This window comes from Ambystoma mexicanum, chromosome 14, assembly GCF_040938575.1.
Source record: "Ambystoma mexicanum isolate Mex_15411 chromosome 14, UKY_AmexF1_1, whole genome shotgun sequence".
In the NCBI taxonomy this organism is placed as follows: Eukaryota; Metazoa; Chordata; class Amphibia; order Caudata; family Ambystomatidae; genus Ambystoma; species Ambystoma mexicanum.
In genome coordinates, this window is record NC_090940.1 from 664,647,857 (window position 1) to 664,670,383 (window position 22,527).

Below are 22,527 nucleotides of genomic sequence, written 5' to 3' on the forward strand. Positions count from 1 at the left end.
CGTCGGAGGACACAATCCCTTCGAAGAACAAGTTACTTCTTACCTGGTAACGTTCTTTCGACGGGATGTTCCTCTGACGTATCCCTTATCGCCCCTCCCATCCATCCCCGCAGTAATAACTTCCCTTGTGGTTGCAGCTGTCACTCCTTCAAGGTTACTAACCGATTCAGGCATGTCTTTTCTTATACTACAAAACGGAACTGAGCAACGGACGCAGTGCGTGTCTATTTATGGGCATGGTGACGTTGGCGCCGATACGGTGGCCGTCAAGGGACGTCGACGCGCAGCGCCCACTACAGAAAAAATTTCCGAGGCCAGCAAGCTGGAAACGTATGATCAAAGATAAGGAATACGTCGGAGGAACATCCCGTTGAAAGAACGTTACCAGGCAAGAAGTAACTTGTTCTTCTAAGAGATATAAGCATCAGACACATGAGTACTGTAAGTAATGTATGCCATATATGTGTCACATTGGTTGGCCGAATGTATTGCTAGCTGGATCTCGAGTATTGAAGGGGCAGGAATTTTCAAGGATGTTTAAATTGGTTATATTGGCTGAGTAATAGTCATCTGCTTTATTTTCTGGGCCCATTTGGTTGTGTGCTTGAGGCGCAGCCAATGTAATGCCATTTTGGCTCAATCTCTTGTCCGAGGGTCACACAGTGTCAGGTGCTTAGACTCATGTCATATCAGAAGTCGGTTTTAGTTGACTGACCAGTCGGCCTGTTAGGAGGCGGTGGTGGTCTGACCAGAATAGACTATTGACCTCGAGGTAGGTCTCACTCTATACCATTATTACTTCAGACACCTACGAGTATGAAGGAAAGTGGACAGAACACAGCAATACTAAAATGTTACTCACGATAGTTACTACTGTGCTCCTAGTCCATCGGCCTGCCGACCATGCCCGTAAAACTTAACCAGAGGTCTGCTTGGGTGGATGGAAAATGCCTATTTGACAAAGCAGGAGGGTTGAGTTTGTGTGGACAGTTATGGGGATAAGTGATATTCCAGGAAGTACAAGAGGTGGCATTTGTTAAAATGAGTGAGCAGTGGTTATTGTGTGTGCAAGGTCAGTGATTTGAGAATAAGTTACTCACCACTGGAGCTTATTATGTCAGTGAAAAGGGAGTGAGCCTGACTGATATCTTTTGGAGAAACCAGGACACACAACAGGCTTACCTCTTCTGTATATTCCTTAGGCAAGGGGACGCCGGCTGTAACCTGAAAAAGAAAATCATAGGGCACCATTGTCACTACCAACTCCCACATTTTATGTGCAAAATAATTTTTATGAAAAGACTATATTTCCGGAAAAATAAATACATTCCAATATAACGGGGAATAAAACACGAGACCCACTCCAGCCCAAAATGTGCTGTAGAAGGCAAACCAGACCTATCATGATACGGATGTGCAAACAGTGGCTTCTTATGACGTAGACCCAAATTATTACATTAATTTTATGGTTTGCCGAATTTGACCGCTTCCTTTCTTGTATCAAGTATTTCATGTAAACCGGTTTGGGCCCATGCTCCGGTGACCTTCAGATCCTAGCCCTTCCTTCTACACCGTAGCAAAGAAAGACAATGCATTTGATCCAATGGTGCAGCACCTCCAAGTTTCCTCACTTCACCCAGATAGATTTGCGATTATTCACTGCCAAACTAAGTGAATACATTCCTAGTTACTGAAAATTACTTGGCATGTAGAGTATTTTATTTTGATATTACTAACCTAGCAAAAGAATATTTAACTTTCAATGCATGCCACTGATATTATATAATACACACACACACACACACACACACACACACACACACACACACACACACACAGCATTAAAAACAAGGTTATCAATGTGCAGTGCTCACATGCTATAAATAAACCAGAACAGCTCTATGTGATGCTAGACAGAATACACATTTCCAATCTTCAGGTAAAAACTTGAATATAGGAGTTGAAGAGTAGGCATAGAATTCCCAAAAATGACTACTTCTGAAAAACACAATGGAAGCTTAGGACTCTTTTTTTTATAATTGAGGTTTTAATAATGAAAATATATTGGCTTCTTAAGGTATAGTTCCATCTGATAGCTCCAACATCTTTCAATATCGTTAGTGCATTTGGATAATATGGCAGTTTAAAGTTACACCAAGTCTTCAGGGACACCCGGTGAAGACCCTTCAACCGGGGTGTTTCTGTTCTCCGGCACATTCCACAATAAAACTGACCCAGACCACAGAACTTCAACTCCTCTTCTACTCTAACTCCTAAGCAAAAACAATATTTCCTTTCAAATCTACATCCTCCAATAAGAGTGAAGCAAATGAGCTTCACTCATTGGTCGTACATCATTCATTTATTGATAGACCAAACGGAGCCCTTCTATCCTGTAAACTTTTAGAAGGTTCAACAGTTAATTTTGACAAAAACCTCTTTACACTAGACAGCAGATAATTGAAACATACCGTAGGCCCTCCGCCGTGCATCTTGAGTGCTCGAACTGTGGCAACTAGGACCACCACATGAGGACGAAGACCAGAATATCTACATTTGATGTCAAAAAATTTCTCCATCCCAATATCTGCACCAAATCCAGATTCAGTAACTGTAAGCAAAAGAGTTGGTCAATATGAGTTTGCCCGAATATCCATCTCTTAGGAAAAAGCTTGTAAAGAAACTCACCAACAAATCCCTCAGGTCCAACAAGCTTCAGTGCTATTTTGTCTGCCAAGATGGACGAGTTGCCGTGTGCAATGTTAGCAAAGGGACCAGCATGGACGAACACTGGATTTCCCTGTGGAACAACATTTCGAATTTAGCATTGTTTTCCTGAATATAAAAACATGTTCCTTTCCTCAATATAAATATTTGTTTTGGGAGAGCAGTGTCCAATGCGACACACCAGCACTGTAGAAACACGCAGAGCCTAAATCATTGCTCTGGCTATGTGCTGCAGCCTTAAGCAATACACTAGAACCTTTGACTGCCCTTACAAGTTACATGTGCATATGAAAAGAAAATGGTCCCACTTTGCTCTAAGGTTGTGTATGCATGTCGTAAATTGCGAGGGAAGGGTACTGACCTTTGTCTGTCCACCCACCCCGCCCCAGCTGCAACAGCCACTGTTTTCCGCTATGGCAGTGTCCCCTGTGGAGGGCAACCTTCAAAGTGTTAAGAAGGAATATTAGAATTGCCTTCTATTTTAACTCCAGTTCTTTAAGGGAGACTGCGAGTGGACATTTGTACATTAGTCACAACCTATTTATTGTGTGGTTTCTGAAACGCTGTATGGTAAATCAGGTCTAATCTACAAACCCGCAGCATCTATTCCCTTGTTAATTAAGCCAAAAGGAAAGGTTTGGGAGGCTACTGGACAACTGAGGGTCAGTACTTACCTCCAGTGTTTGCATGAGGTTCGGCTTCACAGCATCTTTCATGAGAACACAAAGAGCCCCACTCACACCCTGTAAAAAGAACAAAGTCAAACACACGAAATATTTTAACATCATAGTGACACTAATGAAATATCTTCTGGTCAACATCCCTGCTCTGCTCCAGGTCAGGAAACAGAAACCAGTCCAGTGTGCTGGGAACCTGGGCCACATCATCATACATGCTTAACTACAGCAATAAGGTAAGCAGCTGATACTGGAGGTATGGGATGGAGTATCATGCAATGTGCTTCAATTGGTCTGTTTACACTGCATCACTCTCACCACCACCACTTCAGAGGCATTGTCGGTTCAGGTGGTGCATGTTTCTAATACCACACCTGAGCCTCCTTAATTACTGGACCAATATAGTACAAGTTTGACAATGCTGACTATACCACCATTTCATCTGGCTCTTGGAACGGAAAGAAAAGATCTACTTTTGCTAGCTTAGTGCTTCCAGGGATCAGTGCTTACTTTGCATCTCGGATGGCTGTGAACAGGGACGGCACAGGTGCCTTTACTAATTTTCAATCGAAATCTGCCCCAACCCCCACAACTCTCACTTAAGGCAGGGGCAGTGAATCAGGCTTTTGTAAGTGGGAATCTAGGGCCTCAGCATACTGCTGGCTGGCCTTTCTCGTTCTGCTGTGTAGAGGACTGGAGACCATGTAAACCCCAACACTAGTATATGCTACTTTTAAGGATACAAAAAAGCTCCAAAGACAACAATTGGCAATGACCTATTGCGGGTGTTGGGGACAATGCTCATACATGTGCTAATTCCCTTCACCTTAGAGACCCCCAGCAACTTTGCTGGATTTTGAGGACTTTTTTTTACCTGGAAAGACAGCCTTTTTTCCCCACTCTTTCATGTATTTTGATGTGCGTTTTACTCTTGTGTTCTTCCATTATGGAGTTTTAAGATACCTTCATAGGCATCTTTTCATGTGTGTTACACAGCACCCTCAGTGCAGTAACATAGCGATGTCTTTTAAATTGACTTTACTAGTTTGTTTTATTCACTTATAATGCGCACCAGACCCGGGGCAGGATATGCGAGGCTTAGGTTACATAGTTCCAAAATGACACATAATGCTAATAAAATATACAGTTTGTAGCAGTAATACAGTAAATTATATACAGGATATTATACAGGTAATATATCAGCAGGGTGGTGGGGGGAAAGGGTGCACTGGCTAGTTGATCAATTGCTTCAGGTGGTTGATGTAATTGGATCTGAATTTAAGGTAGGATTTCTCCTCAAGTATAGTGTGGGGCAGAAAGTTCCATACTTGGGCTACCCGGACGGGGAAGCTGGCACCTCCGGCCTTGGCCAATTTGAATCTTGGAATGATCAGTGTGTTGGCATTGGAGATTCTTGAGGGTCTGGAGGATCTTTATGCAAATCTATCAGATAGGGAGAAGCCGCATTGTTCAGGGCGTTGTGTGCGAGGGAGGCAACTTTCAGTAGGATTTCGTCTTGGGTCGACAGCCAGTTATTACGCCTCATCTTAGAAATTTGTGATCGTCTGGAGATACCAAGAGCTGCTCTCAAGGCATTATTTTGTAGAATTTGTATTCTATGTAGGATGTATTTGTTGGCCCCAATATATAAAGCATTGCAGTAATAGAGTCTAGATAGAATGAGAGCTCTAGCTAAGATTGTGCAATTGTCATTTGAGATAAAATGTTTACCTGCTCTGATGAGCTTACATGTTTAAGCTGTGGCTGAGGCCAGTGAATTCACCCGTTTGTTGAAGGAGCGGGTGGCATCTAGATGAAAACCAAGAGTCTTCACTTCCTTGGCCACCTTAATAGTACTCCCGTCGATCTCAAAGGCAGAGTAATCCTGGCCTATTTTGGTGGGATTAAAATGTGTGCCCAGAATGATTAACCCTGTTTTGTCATCATTCAGGCATAGACCGCAAGTTGCCATCCATGCCTGGATGAGACACACCCTATTTACCAAGGCCAAATCCTTATTGTAATCCCCTGAAAGTGGGAGGAGGATCTGGCCATCATCTGCATAGTTAGTGTAGGTGATACCAAAAAGGTCCAGATCATCAGAAAGGGGCTTAATAAATATGTTGTATAGTGTCAGAGATACACAGGAGCCCCGGGGAACGCCACACAAAATGGGGATCGGGTATGCTGCATCTGATGGGGAGAACACCCTCATGGTCCTTTCGCGGAGGAAAGATTCAACCCATATTATGGCTTCTTTAGAGAAGTGTGCAGCAGAGTTTAGGTGGTTACAGAGGTCTTTGGGATCTATAAGGTCGAATGCTGCCGAGAGATCCAAGAGTAAGAGGAGGGCTGTTTGACCTTGGTCTCTTAGCTCATCAATTTGAGCTTTCAAATCGATGAGCGGTCCCGGTCCCATGGAGTGGGCGGAAGCCAGAATGTCTTGCTCCTAGGAGCTTGTGGTGTTCTAGGAATTTTTGGATTTGGGCATATGCAATCTTGTCCAGCATTTTTAATAGGAAGGGGACTGTAGTAATGGGGCGGTAGTTAGTGGGGATGAGGGGATCTAGGGATTGGTTTTTTTTAGCAACGGCAGTACCCATGATTGTTTCAGGTTGGACTGCACAGTCCCTGAGGTGAATGAGGCATTTACGAGTTTAGCTATGAAGGGGGGGGGGGGGGGGGGGGAGTTCTCTAGCGGCATCTTTTAAAAGTTGTGAAGGGGCACAAGTCGCCTTGGCAGTTGGAAGGCTTGAGAGAGAGGACTTTCGCCACCTCCCGGATAGACGTTTTTGCAAATCTGAATTGGATGGCTGTATTTTGCTCCATAGACGGTGGGTTGGCGTTGGATATTGGCGGTTGATAAGTGCTGCTTCCTTAGCCGCTTTTTTCTTTGGGAGCATGGTGACTTTGTTAGCCAATGCTTGTATCCCCGTGCACCAGGCTTTGTCTTTTGAGCATATATCCGAATGGGAGTAGACGATTAATTCCTTTAGGATAGAAAACAACTTCCTCATAATTGAATTGGCCGTAGAGATGCACTTATTATATGAATTGCGTTTGGCCAGGATAATTTCCTTCTTGAATGTGAGGATATTTCTAGGAGTTTGTTTTTATGGTCTTCTGATGGGGTAAGTCTCCAAGTGGATTTGCAGCTTCTTTTAAATTGACGGAGATCTTTCAGTTCAGGGGTAAACCATTTATTAAGGTGGGCTTTAGGTTTGTTTGGTCTAAGTTTTAGAGGGGCTATGTTGTTAAGGGTGGTTCGTATAATTTTGTTGTACTCTTCAACGAGCATCTCTGGGTCTAGATGTTCATCAAGTTGGTTTAGGATGGGTAGAATAGCAGGAATTACTTTATCCTTAGTGACACTTTTTTTGTTCCCGGTAGGGCGTGAGGGGGGCATATTGGCTGCAGGAGGGCGTGGCCTAGTGGTGGATAAGTTGTAGGTTACCAAGTAGTAGTCCGTCCATAGTTGTGCGGAGATGGAGGTGGAGCAGTTATAGTCTGCTAACCAGTCGAGAGTTCTCCCTCCATTATGGGTGGGTTCCACAATTTTTTGGGTTAGTCCTAATTCAGTGAGGGTGTTAGCCACGTTGAAGGCATGTTTGTCTAATGGGTCGTTATAACCTAGATTAAAGTCTCCAAGAATGAGCAGTTGTGTGGAGGTTGTGAGATTAGTAGATAGACAGTTTATATCTTCTTCAAATGTACCCACCGGGCCGGGGGTCCTATAAATACGGTAGTCAGGGTTTGGGAGTTGTGAAGTGGGCGTTTGATACCTCACACTCGCAAGAGTTTGAGTCTAGAGTGGAGGTAGTTCTCATGTTTAGGCCGATTTTGGCAATGATAGCAATGCCACCACCTCGCATGTTTCCATCTCGTCTCAGGATGGTGAAGCCATCTGGGATTGCTAGAGATAATAGGCAACCAGCTGCATCGTGCAGCCAGGTCTCTGACGGTGAGAAAGTCCAACATATTAGACAGTATAAGTTCACAAATGTCAGTGGCATGCGCTGTTAGGGATCTGGCATTTATTAGTCCGCCTTTGGGCAGAGGGGCTACAGTGGTGATTTTAGTTTGTTTGGTTTTGATACAGGAGGTTAAAGATGTCTTAATTTTGCTATTAGCAATGCTAGCTTATTGAGTAATGGTTCTTTTGTTGGTGACAGGGAGGGATCTAGTCAAAGGTTCATGTAGTCTCGCGAGTCTTGCTCTGAGTCTGGAATTTCTGGTGGGTGGGCTACAAGGTCTGCTTGGGGGTTCACTGGTTGATCCAGTCCTGGATCCACTGGCGAGGTTGGCTTGCTCCATGGTGGTTCAGAAGGAAGTGGCTAAACAGGATAGGTTGTGTTGGAGCTTCTTAGTAGTGAGGTGGAGACTGATATCTGATGTTAGGCAGGTTAAGAGCAGTGGGTAGGTGATAGACCAAAGGCAAAGTGTTATGATGCTCATGGTGTATCACGATTAGGGAATTATACACTTGTACTTGGGCAGCGCTAAATCGTGGGTGCAGAGGTGGTGTACCCCAAAGTGCTTAATATAAATACAGCAGACTGTGTCCCTTTAGGTCAGGAGAGATGTAGTAAGTAGCATATGGCATGGGTAATTGAACATATTAATATGGAGCTCGACTGCACATGTAGGCTAAGTGCAACTATCAGATGGCGGGGCACATATGGGCTAAATGTGACGGTCAATGGATAGGCACATATGGGCTAGGTAAATACAGACATGTCCAGATGGTTAAGGTTGACTATGGGTCGCGTAGGACAACAGTATGAATACTAGGGCTGCTGAGATTAATTTCGGAGAAGGGACAAGCGTGGCCTTCGGTGAGGACTTGTATGTAGACTATGGCCAGGCAGTATTTCACTTAATATGCACTTAACATACTTAGCTATGCCTGTATGGGAAGCATATGTCAGCGCTAATTTGATTTCGTAAATTATTGGCAAATACAGAGTATGGATGGCATTGTACTGACTGATTCAAAAAAACGTATGCACAATTGGTGAAACAAGAATGCAATACCTGACGAATTGAAAGTTTAGGCAGAATCAGAACATATGCGCTAACAATTGGCAATGTGGTAGTGGACTGGAGTAGAACTGTCTAAATGAGGTAACAAGTGTTCAAAGGCATTTGAGGGAATATCAAGGCATTGTAAGAATTCTGACAGTAATGGACTAATTAGCGAGTTCCACTATGGCTTAATAGTAAGGTGTGGAGGAGGAGCAAATAGTCATTATCGTAGCATAGACATTGAAAGCAATGCGGAACAGGCTTGCTGCAGCACTAGGTGAGGCGCGGAGCACACCGTTATGGCAGCGGAAGACGTGAAGCACAAATATAGGCTGCGCTGCCTGTGAACTGGATCGGTATTTGGGCAGGCAGCAATAGGTATGTAGTTGTAATTGGTACAAATTAGTTAGGGTCAGTGGCAGTGTGAGGTACGACATAGCATACATTGATGGTTGCTGTGGGTGTTGAGGCATGCACAATACAGGCAGAGGGGTGGTGTAACGGCTGCACAAGGGTTCTATGGTAATAGATCACATGAATCAGCGATTTCATGGGATGTTGGGGGCGAGCTGCAGGCTTACCAGAGTATAAGCGGGTAGGCAAAGACTCGTTGAGTATGGGCAGGGTCCCTGGCCCTGGCCTCGGTCGCCTCCGGACAGGTTCCAGACAGGAAAAGATCCTTAGGGTGAGGCCAGCGTTCACCTGCCGGCGTGTGATTGGCCCTAAGAAGGTGGATTGGGCCAATGAGAGCGCGCTTGCAGGTTATGTGGTCGTTGTAGCAGTAGTGAGGAGGTAGGCGGCCATGTTGGATCAGGAAAAACCTTGTGTGTTCCAATGGAGGTACGATAAAATGCTCGTAATGCGCTTTGTTGCTCGTTTCTGCAATTGAAACAGATTGTGCTGCTCACGTTCAATTATGGGAATAGTTGATGCGCTTTTGGTGAAGGTGATTTTCTTTTGCAGAGGGGCTGAAAAACAGGCAGGGCGCCTACCTTTGAGTGGATGGGCTCTGCTGCGGGGCTAGCCCACTGCTCCTGCAGTCTTTTTAAATTCCTAGACCCAGCAAACACTATCTCACACTAGAGTGCTGGAGGGGTTACCTAGCATCCCCTGTGTCTAGAAACTCATGTAGCAGTCAAATGCTACCCTTTCCTATCGAAACGGCTGTGTCAGTGGTTTTACAACGAACTACCATGATTTTTCCCGACCGCAAACACCAATAGCTAAAAATGGCGGGAGCCATGTTTTTCAAGATGGCGCCTTAAGCCCCTTTGTTTAAACAGGTCCCAGTCTTTTTTCGCCATTTCTTTTTTGGAAAGGTCCTTCTAGAGTTTTCCTCTGCGCACCAAACCAGGTTTGGTCCCTTTGTTCGTACGCCTTTGGCAGGCTTTAGGACCGAAGACCTCCTCTGGCGCCTTAGTGTCTGGGGTGGGCAGGAAGTGAGGGAGGTGCCCGAAACTCCCTGTGCTTAGTCTCCTAGGAGACCCAAATGCACTCTGGCATGATTGGCTTGCTGACTGTCCGGCAAGGACAGCCACCTTGCTGGGTGAGTGGCAGCTAGGCTGGAATGAAAGGGAGAAAACTGTTTAAAAGGCAAGTCTTTTGGACTGGAACGAAAGAACCCAAGACGAGCTGGAAGAGGACGGCTGCTGCAACTCCTGGACCGTTGGTTTGCCCGGTGAAGCCCTGCTGCAGGTCAGAATTGCCAAGTTTGCATCGACAGAAGTCCCTGCAAGGACGACTTCTCCCTTTGAGTTGGTGGGACCAACCAACTCCAAAGTAAGCCACCTGGACCTCCATCTCGGAGCTGGTTGAATTTCCACAGAGTTGCTGTAGGAAACCGTAGGACTCCCAAGAAGCAGGACTGACCGAGTCTGAGCCCCCTCAGAGTGCGGGACCCCAGAAGCAAGGAAAGCCCACCTCAACAGCCATGAACCGCATTGTTGCTATTTGCAGTGGTCGCAAGGAGCTGAAATGTGAAACAGCCACTGAAAGTGAAGTTGCCGGTTGCCAGTTTTTGCCAGTCCCAGTGCATTGCAGGAGTCCCGACGTCATCCCTCTTGTCCGCACGACTGAGGCCCAGGAACATTGAGGCCTGCAGAGCTGCACAGGAACAGAAGTCATCAGCTGCATCTTTTCTTCATTGCTAAGGTACTGTAAAACAAGTCTAAGAGAACTTACCTCGTACTGTGGAAGTGCTTCTAACTTCTGCAACCCACTAGTCTAATCAGCTTGTGGCCCTACATACGATTCCTTTTTAATCAACGACTCCCAACAACTTGTGCAAAGACTTTTCCATTTCCTTATCTGACGTGCTGCATCCTATAAAAAAGACTTTTGCCCATTGACTTTGGCTTAACCTATTGAATTGTATGACTCTAAGAGGATCTGAAAGTTTTTGCCCTGCTTAAGACTATTGATGATCTCTTGTGTTCTAATAACCTTTGCCTTTTACCAACTTTTAAGAGTGTTCTGAATACCAACAGTAAGATATTAATGTCCCCGGTCACCCTGGTTAATGAAGTCACCTGTGGGTGTAGGTTGTGTCTGTGAGCCATCCCAAAAGGGTCTGGTCAGATTCAGAAACTAGAGTGTACAGTATTGAAGTGCATGTGTGTTACTATTCTATTGCTCCCTTCTAAAGAAGGCTTTATAACTTTCTGATAAATAATTGTTTATGCAAGAAACCTTGAGTGTAAGTTTATTTGAATACCTGTAACTGTGAATCTTTGTGTAACACCACTACAGCTCACATTTCCCCTCTTGAGATAAGTCTGGCTCCTCAACATGCTACCAAAACTGTAGTAGAAGCTTATACCAAAGGTTGGGTTGCGTATATCTGTAGTCAGTTGTTTGCAGTGTTCCCAGATGGTACTGCATTCAAACTTTGCCTGACACTTAGCAACTGATGAAAAGCAACACACCCCTTTGAAGTAAGGTGGCGAGAATAAAGGGAGGAGGAACCATGAAGGGAAGATGAAGAATCCTATGCAGAGGCAAGCCTCTGATGTACAGACGTCCTGGAGGGGTGGAACTGCGTTACACTACACAGCCAACGGTAGCGTAGAGAGAAGGCAGAGATGACGGAATGACAGCGCCAAGAAAGACTGGGCCAGAGAACCCCCCCTCCCCTCTACCTGTCGGCGGGACCACGCTGCAGCAGTGGCTGGTCTGGGACCTGGAATCTATGCTGAGGCCAGGATAGGCTGAAGGGAAAAATCCTCCACTTGGAACGCATGGACCACGCAGACTGGCGAATCGGGCAGAAACAGGGAAGCTGAAGCTTACGTGCCAGTGACCACGTGGAGATGGGCAAACAGCAACATCCCTGCTAGGACGCCATCCTGCTGGAGCACGTTCGAAGGCATAAAAGGTACCAGGAATAAAGTAAAGAAGGAAGCACATATACAACTAGAGAGGTTTAGGAAACTTGAAAGCCACAGAGGGCTGGGGAGTGCTCGAGAAATAAGTGACATTGGTACAAACATAAGGTGAAGGGAGCCTGGAGGACTCAACCTGTTCGAGATACAGAAACAATAGAGAGAAAGTGGTCAAGGTGGTGGTAATAGAACAAGGGAAACATTCCTCCACGTAACGAACTTGAAACATTTGATTTATATACAGACTTACAAGTCTATCTGAAGAGGCAAACAGGGGAGCTGAGAACACTTATTTTCTGAAATATTATTCTATCAACTGAAAACCATCTCCAAATGACAATTGGCCGGACATACCCTTGGCTGCGAGGCTATTGTTTTGGCTTATATTTCTATGTTTTTCCATAGCAGTGGGGCCAGATAGATTTGGACTGAGGACTACTTTTGATTTTGATGGAGAAGCATCCTTAGCCTAGTTTTGTAGTTAGGCAAATTCTTATTAGTAGTAGGGAAAGATAGGCATTTTCTTTTTAGTTTAATAAACGCATCTAAAAATGTCAACCTCGAGTCCGACCACTACTCCAGGTTAGCCACAACATGAACAGAACAAGCAAAAACAAGAAAGTGTTAAACAAGGGTGAAGGTGAGTGTGCGAAGCGGGGTGGAAGGGGTAAGGGTCAGTATGGAATGGCATAAGAGACGCTTAGCAAGTCTGACACGGGACAAGGTCAGTAAACGCATGTGTGTTTTACAATGCCAATGATGGAAAAATGTTAGGGATATGGCTGGCTTATTGTTGCAATTGTCTTATGACATGATCTCATGTGGGCTCAGCCAGCAAGATGCCAATTTGTATACTGTTGGTGACTAGTTGACTATTGGGAGTAAAAATTGTAGATATGGAACCTATTTTTTCTGAAACGTTTGTTGTGGGAGGTTCTTACATGAACAGTTCAGGCTGTTTTTTTTTTTGCTCGAGCCGTTTCTGGAAAAGCATTTGCAACCCTTACTATTAAAAATTCCCCAGACATCACTGTGCTTGCTCATTCATCAGAAATACTTGTTAATCGTATGGTGTTTAATTCTACTGTCAAATGCACAATGCATTATTGGGGGGCAGGGGGGATTGAAAAGCACTTCCACAGAAAGGTGAAGAATGGGTCAAGCTTATGCTGACTTGCTGCAGTTTATGAGGGATATTGGCACCCATCTCTGTAAAGATCCATACGCTGCCACTACAAACATGAGATATGAGATACAAACTCCTCTTTCACACTTTCAGATATCAAGGGCTACGGCCAGAAGACACTAATTGACTGACTTGTAACCTGAAATCAGTTACAGACACAGAAGATAAAGTACTATTTTACATTTTCTTTATCTGGGCATTCTCCTATTGAATGTTCAAAGTGTTATACTGTATGTTACACTGCGTTGCTCCCTTGACTGCTCCACCATTGCTACCACAAGGGGCAGCAGGGAAAGCTTGCAGGGCACCCTGCTGACTAGCTGCGAGTCAGCTGCTCTCTTGCTCTCAACACAGGGCACAACGAAGCCATTCTAACAGTGGCCACTAGTATGATCACAGGCTAAAAAACGGGCTACAATGAAAATGGCAACTCATACCCAGTACTTTAAACACAAGGTTTTCTATGGACAGAATTGGAGAAAGACAAGCAATGTATGTGAGATATGGGGTGGTGCAATATTAAGAAGCTAGGTTTGATGTAGTATATTTTATTGTAGTTTTTGCATATTTTGCTGGTTTTATATTCTGAAAAAGGTAATTACATTTTATGATGTGAAAGGGTGTACTTTTTTTCATAACAAACATGCATTTATAAAACGTGTTTTACCTGCGTTTACATATTGTTATATTGGGTTCTATATAAATTGCTCAGTCAAACAAATGAAACATGCATGAATAAATGAATTTGAGATTTTTGTACCAGATCTTCAGCAGTAATGGGTTCTCCTTGTTTGCTCGATGCCACAACCATTTTACCCAATCGATTGCGCATATCCTCAAGGCTGTCGGTAAGTGCCAAGACGGCCATGATTTCGCTTGCCACAGTAATGTCAAACTGAGCCTGAAATAAAAAGAACCATTTATTAAACTTTAGAGACGTGGACATTCTAAAATGGCTGCCGCTATTTCATTATGTCAAAACATGTGCCTCAGTTCCTCCTACCTTCAACATATACCAACATTTTCACAATTAAAAAACTGCAACTAAAACACTTTTTTGCTAAGTTAACTTTTCCTGAAGAAAAAATACTTTAAAAAGGTAAGGCAGTCTACGGTGAAAAATGACAGGAGAGAACAGTCCTACTTGCCTCCCTGTTAAACAGGGAGTACCTTGCCCAGAACTTACCTGCCACCTGACCCTGCACTGTATACCTTGCCTGAGCCCCCTGTGGCACCCTTGCTCAATGTTGACCCTGCACTGTATATTCTGCCTGAGCACCCTGTGGCACCCTTGCTCAATGCTGACCATGACCCTAAGGCCCCCACAGCCCGACCAGCCACTGTGAAGGATACCGCCAGCCTGACTCACTCTCAGCTATGCCCTAGTCAATGCTCGCTCAGTTCCTGCCCATGCCCTTGACATTAAGGACCTCATTGTCAAGGACAATCTTAACCTCTTAATAATTACTGAGACATGGCTTAATGAAAGTTCTGGCCTGGCACTAGCTCTCGCTATCCCACTGGGGTACTCCATTTTCAGAAAATTTCGCACCTCAGAGAGGTAGGGGCGTGGCTCTCATTGCAAGGGAAACCCTTGGGATAGAAGACTATCCTCTGAAAATCAATGTCTCCCACAACTGCACCATAGCTATGCACATTGTCTACAAGCCCCCCCCGCCCCCCTGGGTCCCATCACAGACTTTCAGGACACCCTCATCCTCTCAATATCTGACATCAAAAAGACATCTCAAGTCATTCTTCTGGGAGATCTTAACCTGGGGTTTAATGACCCCAAGGACCCCTACGCCAAATCCCTCAAGAAAGCCCCATCTACCCTGGGCTTCTCACATTCTACCTCAGGAGCAACCCACACCAAAGGGCGCACACTTGACTGGATCAGCCACCATAACTGCTCTATCCAAATGGTGGTCGGTCAAAATGTCGAAAATAAAATGTAGAATGACAATGTCGAAAAAAAATATGTCGAATTCCCTTTTTTTTAAATTATATATTTATTTTGGGGTCCGGGAATAAAAAAAATGGGTAAAACAAAAAAAGAAAAAGGGGGGTTGGAGGGACCCCCCCCTTTCTAATAAAAGACGTCAAAATAAAATTCGACATTTTTTTTCGACATTGACTTTCTACATTTTGTCTTTCTACATTTTCACTATAAACCATCCAAATCACTGCCAACTCCCCTATCCCTTGGTCCGACCATCATTACATTCAATTCAACCTTAACACTAAGAAAGGGCCCCTTAAGCCTATCGCCCCCTGTCCTGCAGCCCTTGCAAGGAGCTCGTGCCAATTGACAGCTGAAAACCTAGCACCATTCCTCCTTATTCCAGCTTTGCAGGCCCCATTCCCCAATAATCCAGAGATCTTAGCTAACATCTTCAAAGAAGTCATCACTCAAGCAGTGGATGCTATTGCACCACTCGCACTTAAAAAAGCCAAACACGCCAACTCTTGGTTTTCAAAAGAGCTACTTGCCCAATGCTCTCAGAAGAGGCGTGCCCTCTCAGCATGGAAAACCAACCCCTCTGAAGCTACCAGAAGTGCCTTCAATGCCATCTCCATATCTTATAAAGCTAATATTACCAGAGCTAACGCTGCATCCTACAACTCTAGGATCAATGACTAAATCAAGCTCCAAAGAAATCTTTTCTTCACCATCTTTAGGGAGTTGGAAAAACCCGCCTCACCCCCCCCCCCCCCCCCCCCGCCGCCGCCCTCCCTCCTCAAGGACAAAAGATGGTGCAACAGTATTCAATCTGCCATGCTAGACAAACTTGATTTTCTTCAAAACAAAATCTGTGCACAGCAAAACGTCCTCGACTGCCAAAACTGAGTCATCCCCTCCCTTTGACTTCAAGGACATGACTGAGTTGGAAGTCATTTCCCTCCTCAAATCTATTAAACCTTCTAACTGCAAGGGGGACGCATGTCTTGCCCAACTCAAAGACTCGGCCAACATCCTAGCACCCTTCCTAACCGCTTTCATCAACTCCTCCTTCCAGGCTGGCCAAGTTCCAACTGGACTCAAGGAAGCATGGGTCCGCCCGCTCCTAAAAGAAACCTCTCTAGACCCATCGTTCCCAGGGAACTATCGGCCCATTACCACCGTCCCCTTCCTACTCAAAATCCTGGACAAAGCAGCCTACCTGCAAGTCCAAAAATTCTTGGAAGACAACCGGCTTCTCGCCCTGCGGCAATCTGGATTCCGCCCATGACATGGCACAGAAACGGCTCTCCTGGACCTAAAGAATCAAATGGACGATCTAATAGACACAGGCAAACCTGCGCTCCTTCTGCTCCTGGATTTATCCGTAACTTTTGACCTAGTGGATCACAAATACTTTGTGCCACCATCTGGTAACTGCGGCCAACTTCTCCCCTAAAGCTTGCAATTGGATTACCTCCTTTCTCCAAGAAAGGGCCATGAGAGTCTTCTTTGACTCAGCCTCTGCCACCCCCACCCACATTAAATGTGGTGTGCCGCAGGGCTCCTGCATCGAGCCACACTGTACCACCTCTTCACGAGTCCTTTGTTCAGCATTCTTGACTCCCTGTTCATCTCGTACACCAACTATGCGGATGACACATGCTCATTCCACTCACTGGCGATTACGAGACTGACGCCAAAACACTCACTACCATTTACTCCACTATCCAATCCTGGATGGCAGACAATTGGCTCTGTCTCAATAGTGAAAAAAAGGAACTCCTGCTCATATGGTCACCCACCACACTCTGCAACCTTGCTGAACCGTACCTATCCTTCACTATTGACAATATCCCCATCAAGGTCTCCAATAATGTAAAGACACTCAGTCTACCTGGATTCCAACCTTACCATGGACAGACAGGTTAACGCCATCACATCCTCATCTGCCTATTACTCCAAAGTCCTTAACGCAGCCAGACCCTACCTATAACGCCAGAACTGCCTCACAATTGTCAGGGCAATAATTGGCTCAAGGCTGGATTACTGCAACGCCCTCCTCCTAAGGACATCTTGCAAAAATGTGGCCAAACTCCAGCTGGTCCAAAACAACGCCCTTAGGGCTGCTACAGGAACCTCCAGGAAAGATCACATATCCGAAGTTAGAAGGCAGGCCCATTGGCTCCCTGTCAAAGAGGATTGTGTTCAAAACCCTGGCCATCACGCCTCCCCCATACCTTGCTCAGAGAATCACCAAGCACACCGCCACAAGACCCCTCAGGAAGTGCTATTCCAACATGATAGTCACGTCCAAAACTTGAAAAGCTCACGCTGGAGGATCTAGCTTCCCTACCCTGGCAGCCACCCACTGGAATGTACTTCCCTTTCACCCAAGAATGATACTCTCACCAACCGTTCCGTAAAGCCATCAAAACCAAACTCTTAACCTGAAGACATGTCGTCTTCCTGCAGGCAGTATACCTAACCATTGCTTATATGCTTTTGCCTGTAACCCTGCTCTTCTCTGTATCGTACACTGTCTATGCCTTCTGTAACTAAGACTTCTGGTAGTCTGTAACCTTAACCAAAAGCTCTTACAGAATCCTGTAACGCCGCCTCGATGCCCACGGGCTGCAAGTGCGCTTACTAAATGCAAATAAATAAAATATTGCTTGCTTGCACCAACAGTGACAGGTCATGCAGCAGCAGCCTGTGGCATAAATTGCGACCCAAGTAACTTAATAGGAGCTGCAGAACTTGGTCAGGCCAAGATAGTCATTCTCACTGATTTCAGTGAAAGGAATGCCACGTGAAGCGGTTTGGTAATTGTGCCTGCAAGCATCAAAGTGCACTGTAGATTGGCAAAGGACTGGAATTACAGAACATCGATGGAAAATGACATCTGTGTAAGTGTTAGGTCGATTTTCCCACAGCCCTTCGGTGAGTGCTGTGATACTATCTATCCTAAGGATATTCAGGGCTCCAACCAAGAGACCAAACTTTCTTTGGGTATATAGGGCAGGGCAGTTAGTCTTCAATCAAGGGAGGCTGGTGGATTAGATATAATGAGTTCGAAATAGACACCCAAAGAGGGTACACTACAGAGATACTGAAAGGGTTACACATAGATCACACAACGTTCAAATAAGTACTTCAGTTGCAATACACTACAGTGTTATATATATATATAACCAAAGGTAAAGAGCCAAGGTAGAACCTCAGCAGCAGAGTAAGTTGTATATTGAAGATAGTCACACCCAAGTAGCAAATACTACAATGTAGCTTACAGAAACATGTACTTATTCACACAAATATACGTGTAATGAATCAGTTTAATGTGACCACAGTGGCTTCTATTTCAATGAGGCATACAAAAATGACCAATGCATTTATAATATTGAGTTTTATATAGTGCTACAAACCCGAAGGTATCCAAGCACTGAAATAACAGTTGATATTATCCCATGGCATGGTACTCAATTTATCAACCTCAAAAGGATGAAAGGCTGAGTTGTCCCTGCTGGGATTCGAACCTGCATCTGCACACAGATGTCAGAATGAGTGTTCAACTCACTGCTATCTGACCGGCTTTTGCACCATAACAGACTTTCGTCAGGGCAACGTCTGGCTACAGGATATATCCAAGTGCTAGCATGCCACAGCAATCTGATTGAAATGGACTCGCCTAAAGCTCTAATGAAAAGACCAGAAGACTAGTTGCATGACAAACACCAAGAATCTGTAGTCACAAAATGCTCGTCATCTAACCGATGCTACCTCTGCTTATACCCTAGGTTGCATGACACATTGTGGTTTTATTACACCTCTAGGTGGGTCCTTTTGAATCAGATGTGTGGCATGCCACCACCTGTTTTTGTGGCACTTTGCTATATCTTCTAGCCAGTTGTTGGCCTGATGAAGGGCCGGTATGGTCCAAAATGCATCGGCCATTTTTGAATGCCTCACTGAGCCTATTTTCCAGGGATGTGATCTACACAACATTCTTTTTCCTAGATCCACCTTGCGATAGATTGTTTTTAATCATTTCTATTGCTGCTTATGTAAAAACTTCAAATATTAAAATAATCAGATGGGACGTGAGGAAAGTGTATCCCACCTCCTACTGTTAATCAATTTTGTCATGTCTTTTAGCAATTGTTGTATGGTTGAATGTCACCGAGTGTTGTGTATGGTCTGAATGCGGCACTATGAATGCTTGCTGTGGTGGACTAATTTTAGCCAGTTTTTATGTATACCCATGCTGTCTTGTTACATGATATAATGTAGTGTAAATGAATATGTCATTAACTGACTTTGTTGAATCTTTTGTATCATGCCGAATACAATTTGATACACTTTTGTGTTAAACATAATTTGCTCTCTGGACACTTCTTCAGATTTGTGACTCACTGAAATCGATGCCATTGTGTTCACATCAAACCGATTTGTTACACATTACAATTTGATTTGTGTGAATATGTACAGGTTTATGAAAGCTTAATAGTATTTGCTACTTAGGTGCGACTATCTTCAGGCTACAACTTTCTCTGTTGCTTTGGTTCACATTCCCATCTATATGCATACTTTACATTTTTCTGCAGGCAGAAAAAGAATATTTACCTTTCTGGAGAAACCTCGCTCAGTCGGGGATTCTCCTATTGTGATCTCCCGAAGAAACCGATCATTGGTATCTAGCACTGTTGAGAGAATACAGGTACATTGAGCCAGGTTAATGCAATATTGCCAGTCTTTACATAGTAACCTATAAAAATTAAGATGGACAGTTCCACAATGACAAATCTGATTTTTCACAATTGTTGCCTTTTTAGATCTCTACTTTTTTAGTTCAACATATTGCCAGATCCAAAGACCATTTCTCAACAAAGCAGGGTGAGCATAGTTCCTGTTTGCCCAGCTTGCCCCACCTCAGCTTCCACCTTTTCCTTACTGTTAGGGAGGTTTATCATTTTTATGCTTCATCCCCTCTCCTAGTAAGACACTCCATATTGTTTGCTGGACTTCTGGACCTTTACTAATGAGTGAAGCCTTTTTCCACTTGTTTATTCTCATTTGCTCTGACTTTTGGAACTCTATTCTCTGTGTTTTACCTTTACTACGGAGTCTACTTTCCTCCATATATCTTTTAAGGCATCTGTGTTTTACTTTTGCAGCACACAGCTACTTGTGGGCAGTGTTGCTGGGAACCCTTTAGGATTCTCCTTTCAGATTATTTTCTTATCCTTACTAACTACAGTTCGAGTGGATTGTGTCCTCAAGTATTCCTCATCTTTGATATTCGATATCCAGCTTCAGCTGCTTCGGATTTTCTTTTTCGGCAGAGAGCGATGTGTGTCTATGCAGTCGACTCGATGTCCCGAGGGCCTCCGTCTCGAGGATGTCATCGAAGAGATATATTGCATGCACAGCACCCTTCCATTTTTCCACAAATGCTATTGCTTCGAGAAATACAGCATGCTTCATACGCAAGTAGGTCTTCTTCGTCAACACTGACTACAGCGAAGACCGGGGTGGTAAGAAGTGTTGAGATCGTGATTCGAAAAGGTCATTGACCGATCCACACCGTATAATGTCTATGCTGTCTCGGGTGGAGCATAAGACCTTGGTCTGCTCCAATTGCCAGTCGATGACCGGAAAGGCCCTGAAGGAGCGAAAAGGGGAAATTGACAGTAGGTCGAAACCCCAAATCATCTAACCCAACCAAAAAAATCTTCAACCGACTAGTTGAGAGGAGACTCTCCTCGGAGGAAGAAAGTTAAAAGGTCGAGATCGAGGAGTGGCTCCCACCACTGCTCATCGTTGTCGAAAAGTCCAAAAAGAGGCACCATAGGTCACTTTCTTCCACTTCATCAGTGACACCAGGGCATCTTGCCCCACAAAAAATATACATCCCTGCCGATTGGGAAGCATTTAGAGCAGACATGCTAAAAATATCTGAAACGCAGAAACCCATGCCAAGCCATGCTCCTACCGTGCCTTCCAAAGAAGCCGGTAAGAAAAGGGCTCGACCCAAATCCTGCACGCCCTCGACAAAGGCCCGATACTCAGAGCCGTCGAGGCCTCAATGCGATGACATATCATCGAAGGATCTGTCGTCAACACTGGCTGTGCATTCGACACCAGCCAAGCCCTCGAAATCGACGCCACCTTCGACGCCATAGATGCCAGCTGCGCCATCAATGCCAGCTGCGCCATAGACCTCGACCGCCCCATCTAAACCTATGGCGCCACTGAAAAAAAATTGACGCCTCCTCCAGCGTGAAATCCACTATTTATCAAACACTTGATGCCTGAAAAAAACGTATGTGCCTTTACCAAAGAAAGACTATTTTAAGTCCCTTATCTCAACATATGAGGAGAATGAAACCTCAGACAATGATGCACCCTTTGGCCTCCAATTTGGCACACCAAATGTGTCTGAAAGTTTCATTTGAGGAGTCAAGGTTGAAATACCTTTGAAACAACCTGCAGATGGCCAGTGGGGTGGACACCTCACCTGAGCTATATTTTGGAAGACCAGAGGCTGGGGAGCATGCTGATGCGTCATATAGCCAGCTAATGTCCAAGGTGGTGGAATATATGGGGTGAGTACGCCTCTTACCATTTGAGCAGGATTATCTGATGGATATCCTGGATAAGGGTCCACAGACAGATCTAATACCTTTCCATACTGCTCTCCAAAAAAGGGTGCAGCGAATCGGGAGACGCCAGAAACCAATCCGGCTGTGCATAATAATGAGACCAAGAAGTACCGCCCTTCCAGTAGTGACCCCGACTGTCTAAACACCCCACTGCAGAGAGTCTGGTGGTGCAGGCAGCTACAGCAACTTCTAAGCAAGCAGCTTACCCTACCTTCCCTCCAGATAGGGATGACAAAAGAATAGATGGATGGGTAAGGAAGGTATTTTCTGCAGGGAGCATGGCGCTCAAATCAGTCAACTCCACATATGCCCTTGCAAAATTTACACTCACTCTATGAGACTGCATTTCCATGGCAGCAGAGCACATTCCTGAGGGGGATGAAAAGAGACCGGTTCTTGGCCATAATTAGAGACAGCAAAGAAGCCATGTGTGAGACTTCAGTCAGGTCTGGATTGTGCTGACAGCATCAGTTGAGCCATGGCTACTAGCACTGTTATACGCACATTTGCGTGGTTTAGTAAGTCAGGTTTTGCTCCGGATGTTCAATACAGACTCCTCAACATGCCCTTTGATGGGTCTCACCTTTTTGGCTACAAGGCTGACTAAAGCCTTGATAAGTTGCAGACCTCTAAGGCGGCAGTCAAATCTTTAATAGCGGCACCTAGGCAGCCTCATCCTTTTCGCCCTAGTGGACAGATTGGAGGGGCAGATCTTTTCGCTACTACTCCGTTGGAAGAGCGGGAGGAATGGCTAGTCAAATGGGCCAAAGAAGATTTCCTCTTGGTAGACGAGGGAGAGTTGCGAAGCCAGCTCAAGCAGGGGCATCTTTACCACTGCATCAGCCGCTTCAAAACCTCCGAGGTCTTAAGTCACGGTTCACCAGTGGGGGGCACACAGTCTCAACATCTAGAAGAATGGCGAGACATT

The 22,527-nt window shown here is 44.9% G+C and overlaps 1 protein-coding gene across 2 annotated transcripts in view; it reads right to left on the reverse strand.

The window, feature by feature from the left end:
- The window catches only part of MTHFD1 (methylenetetrahydrofolate dehydrogenase, cyclohydrolase and formyltetrahydrofolate synthetase 1), a 517,055-nt gene that overhangs the window by 152,473 nt on the left and 342,055 nt on the right, over positions 1-22,527 (reverse strand). For both annotated transcript variants that reach the window (XM_069638218.1, XM_069638219.1), the window contains exons 17-22: positions 19,561-19,637; positions 13,756-13,896; positions 3,402-3,470; positions 2,689-2,800; positions 2,472-2,611; positions 1,183-1,224 (exon numbers count right to left, since the gene is read on the reverse strand). In XM_069638218.1, the coding sequence (XP_069494319.1) occupies positions 1,183-1,224; positions 2,472-2,611; positions 2,689-2,800; positions 3,402-3,470; positions 13,756-13,896; positions 19,561-19,637 (581 nt within the window). The remainder of the gene's footprint in view (positions 1-1,182; positions 1,225-2,471; positions 2,612-2,688; positions 2,801-3,401; positions 3,471-13,755; positions 13,897-19,560; positions 19,638-22,527) is intronic.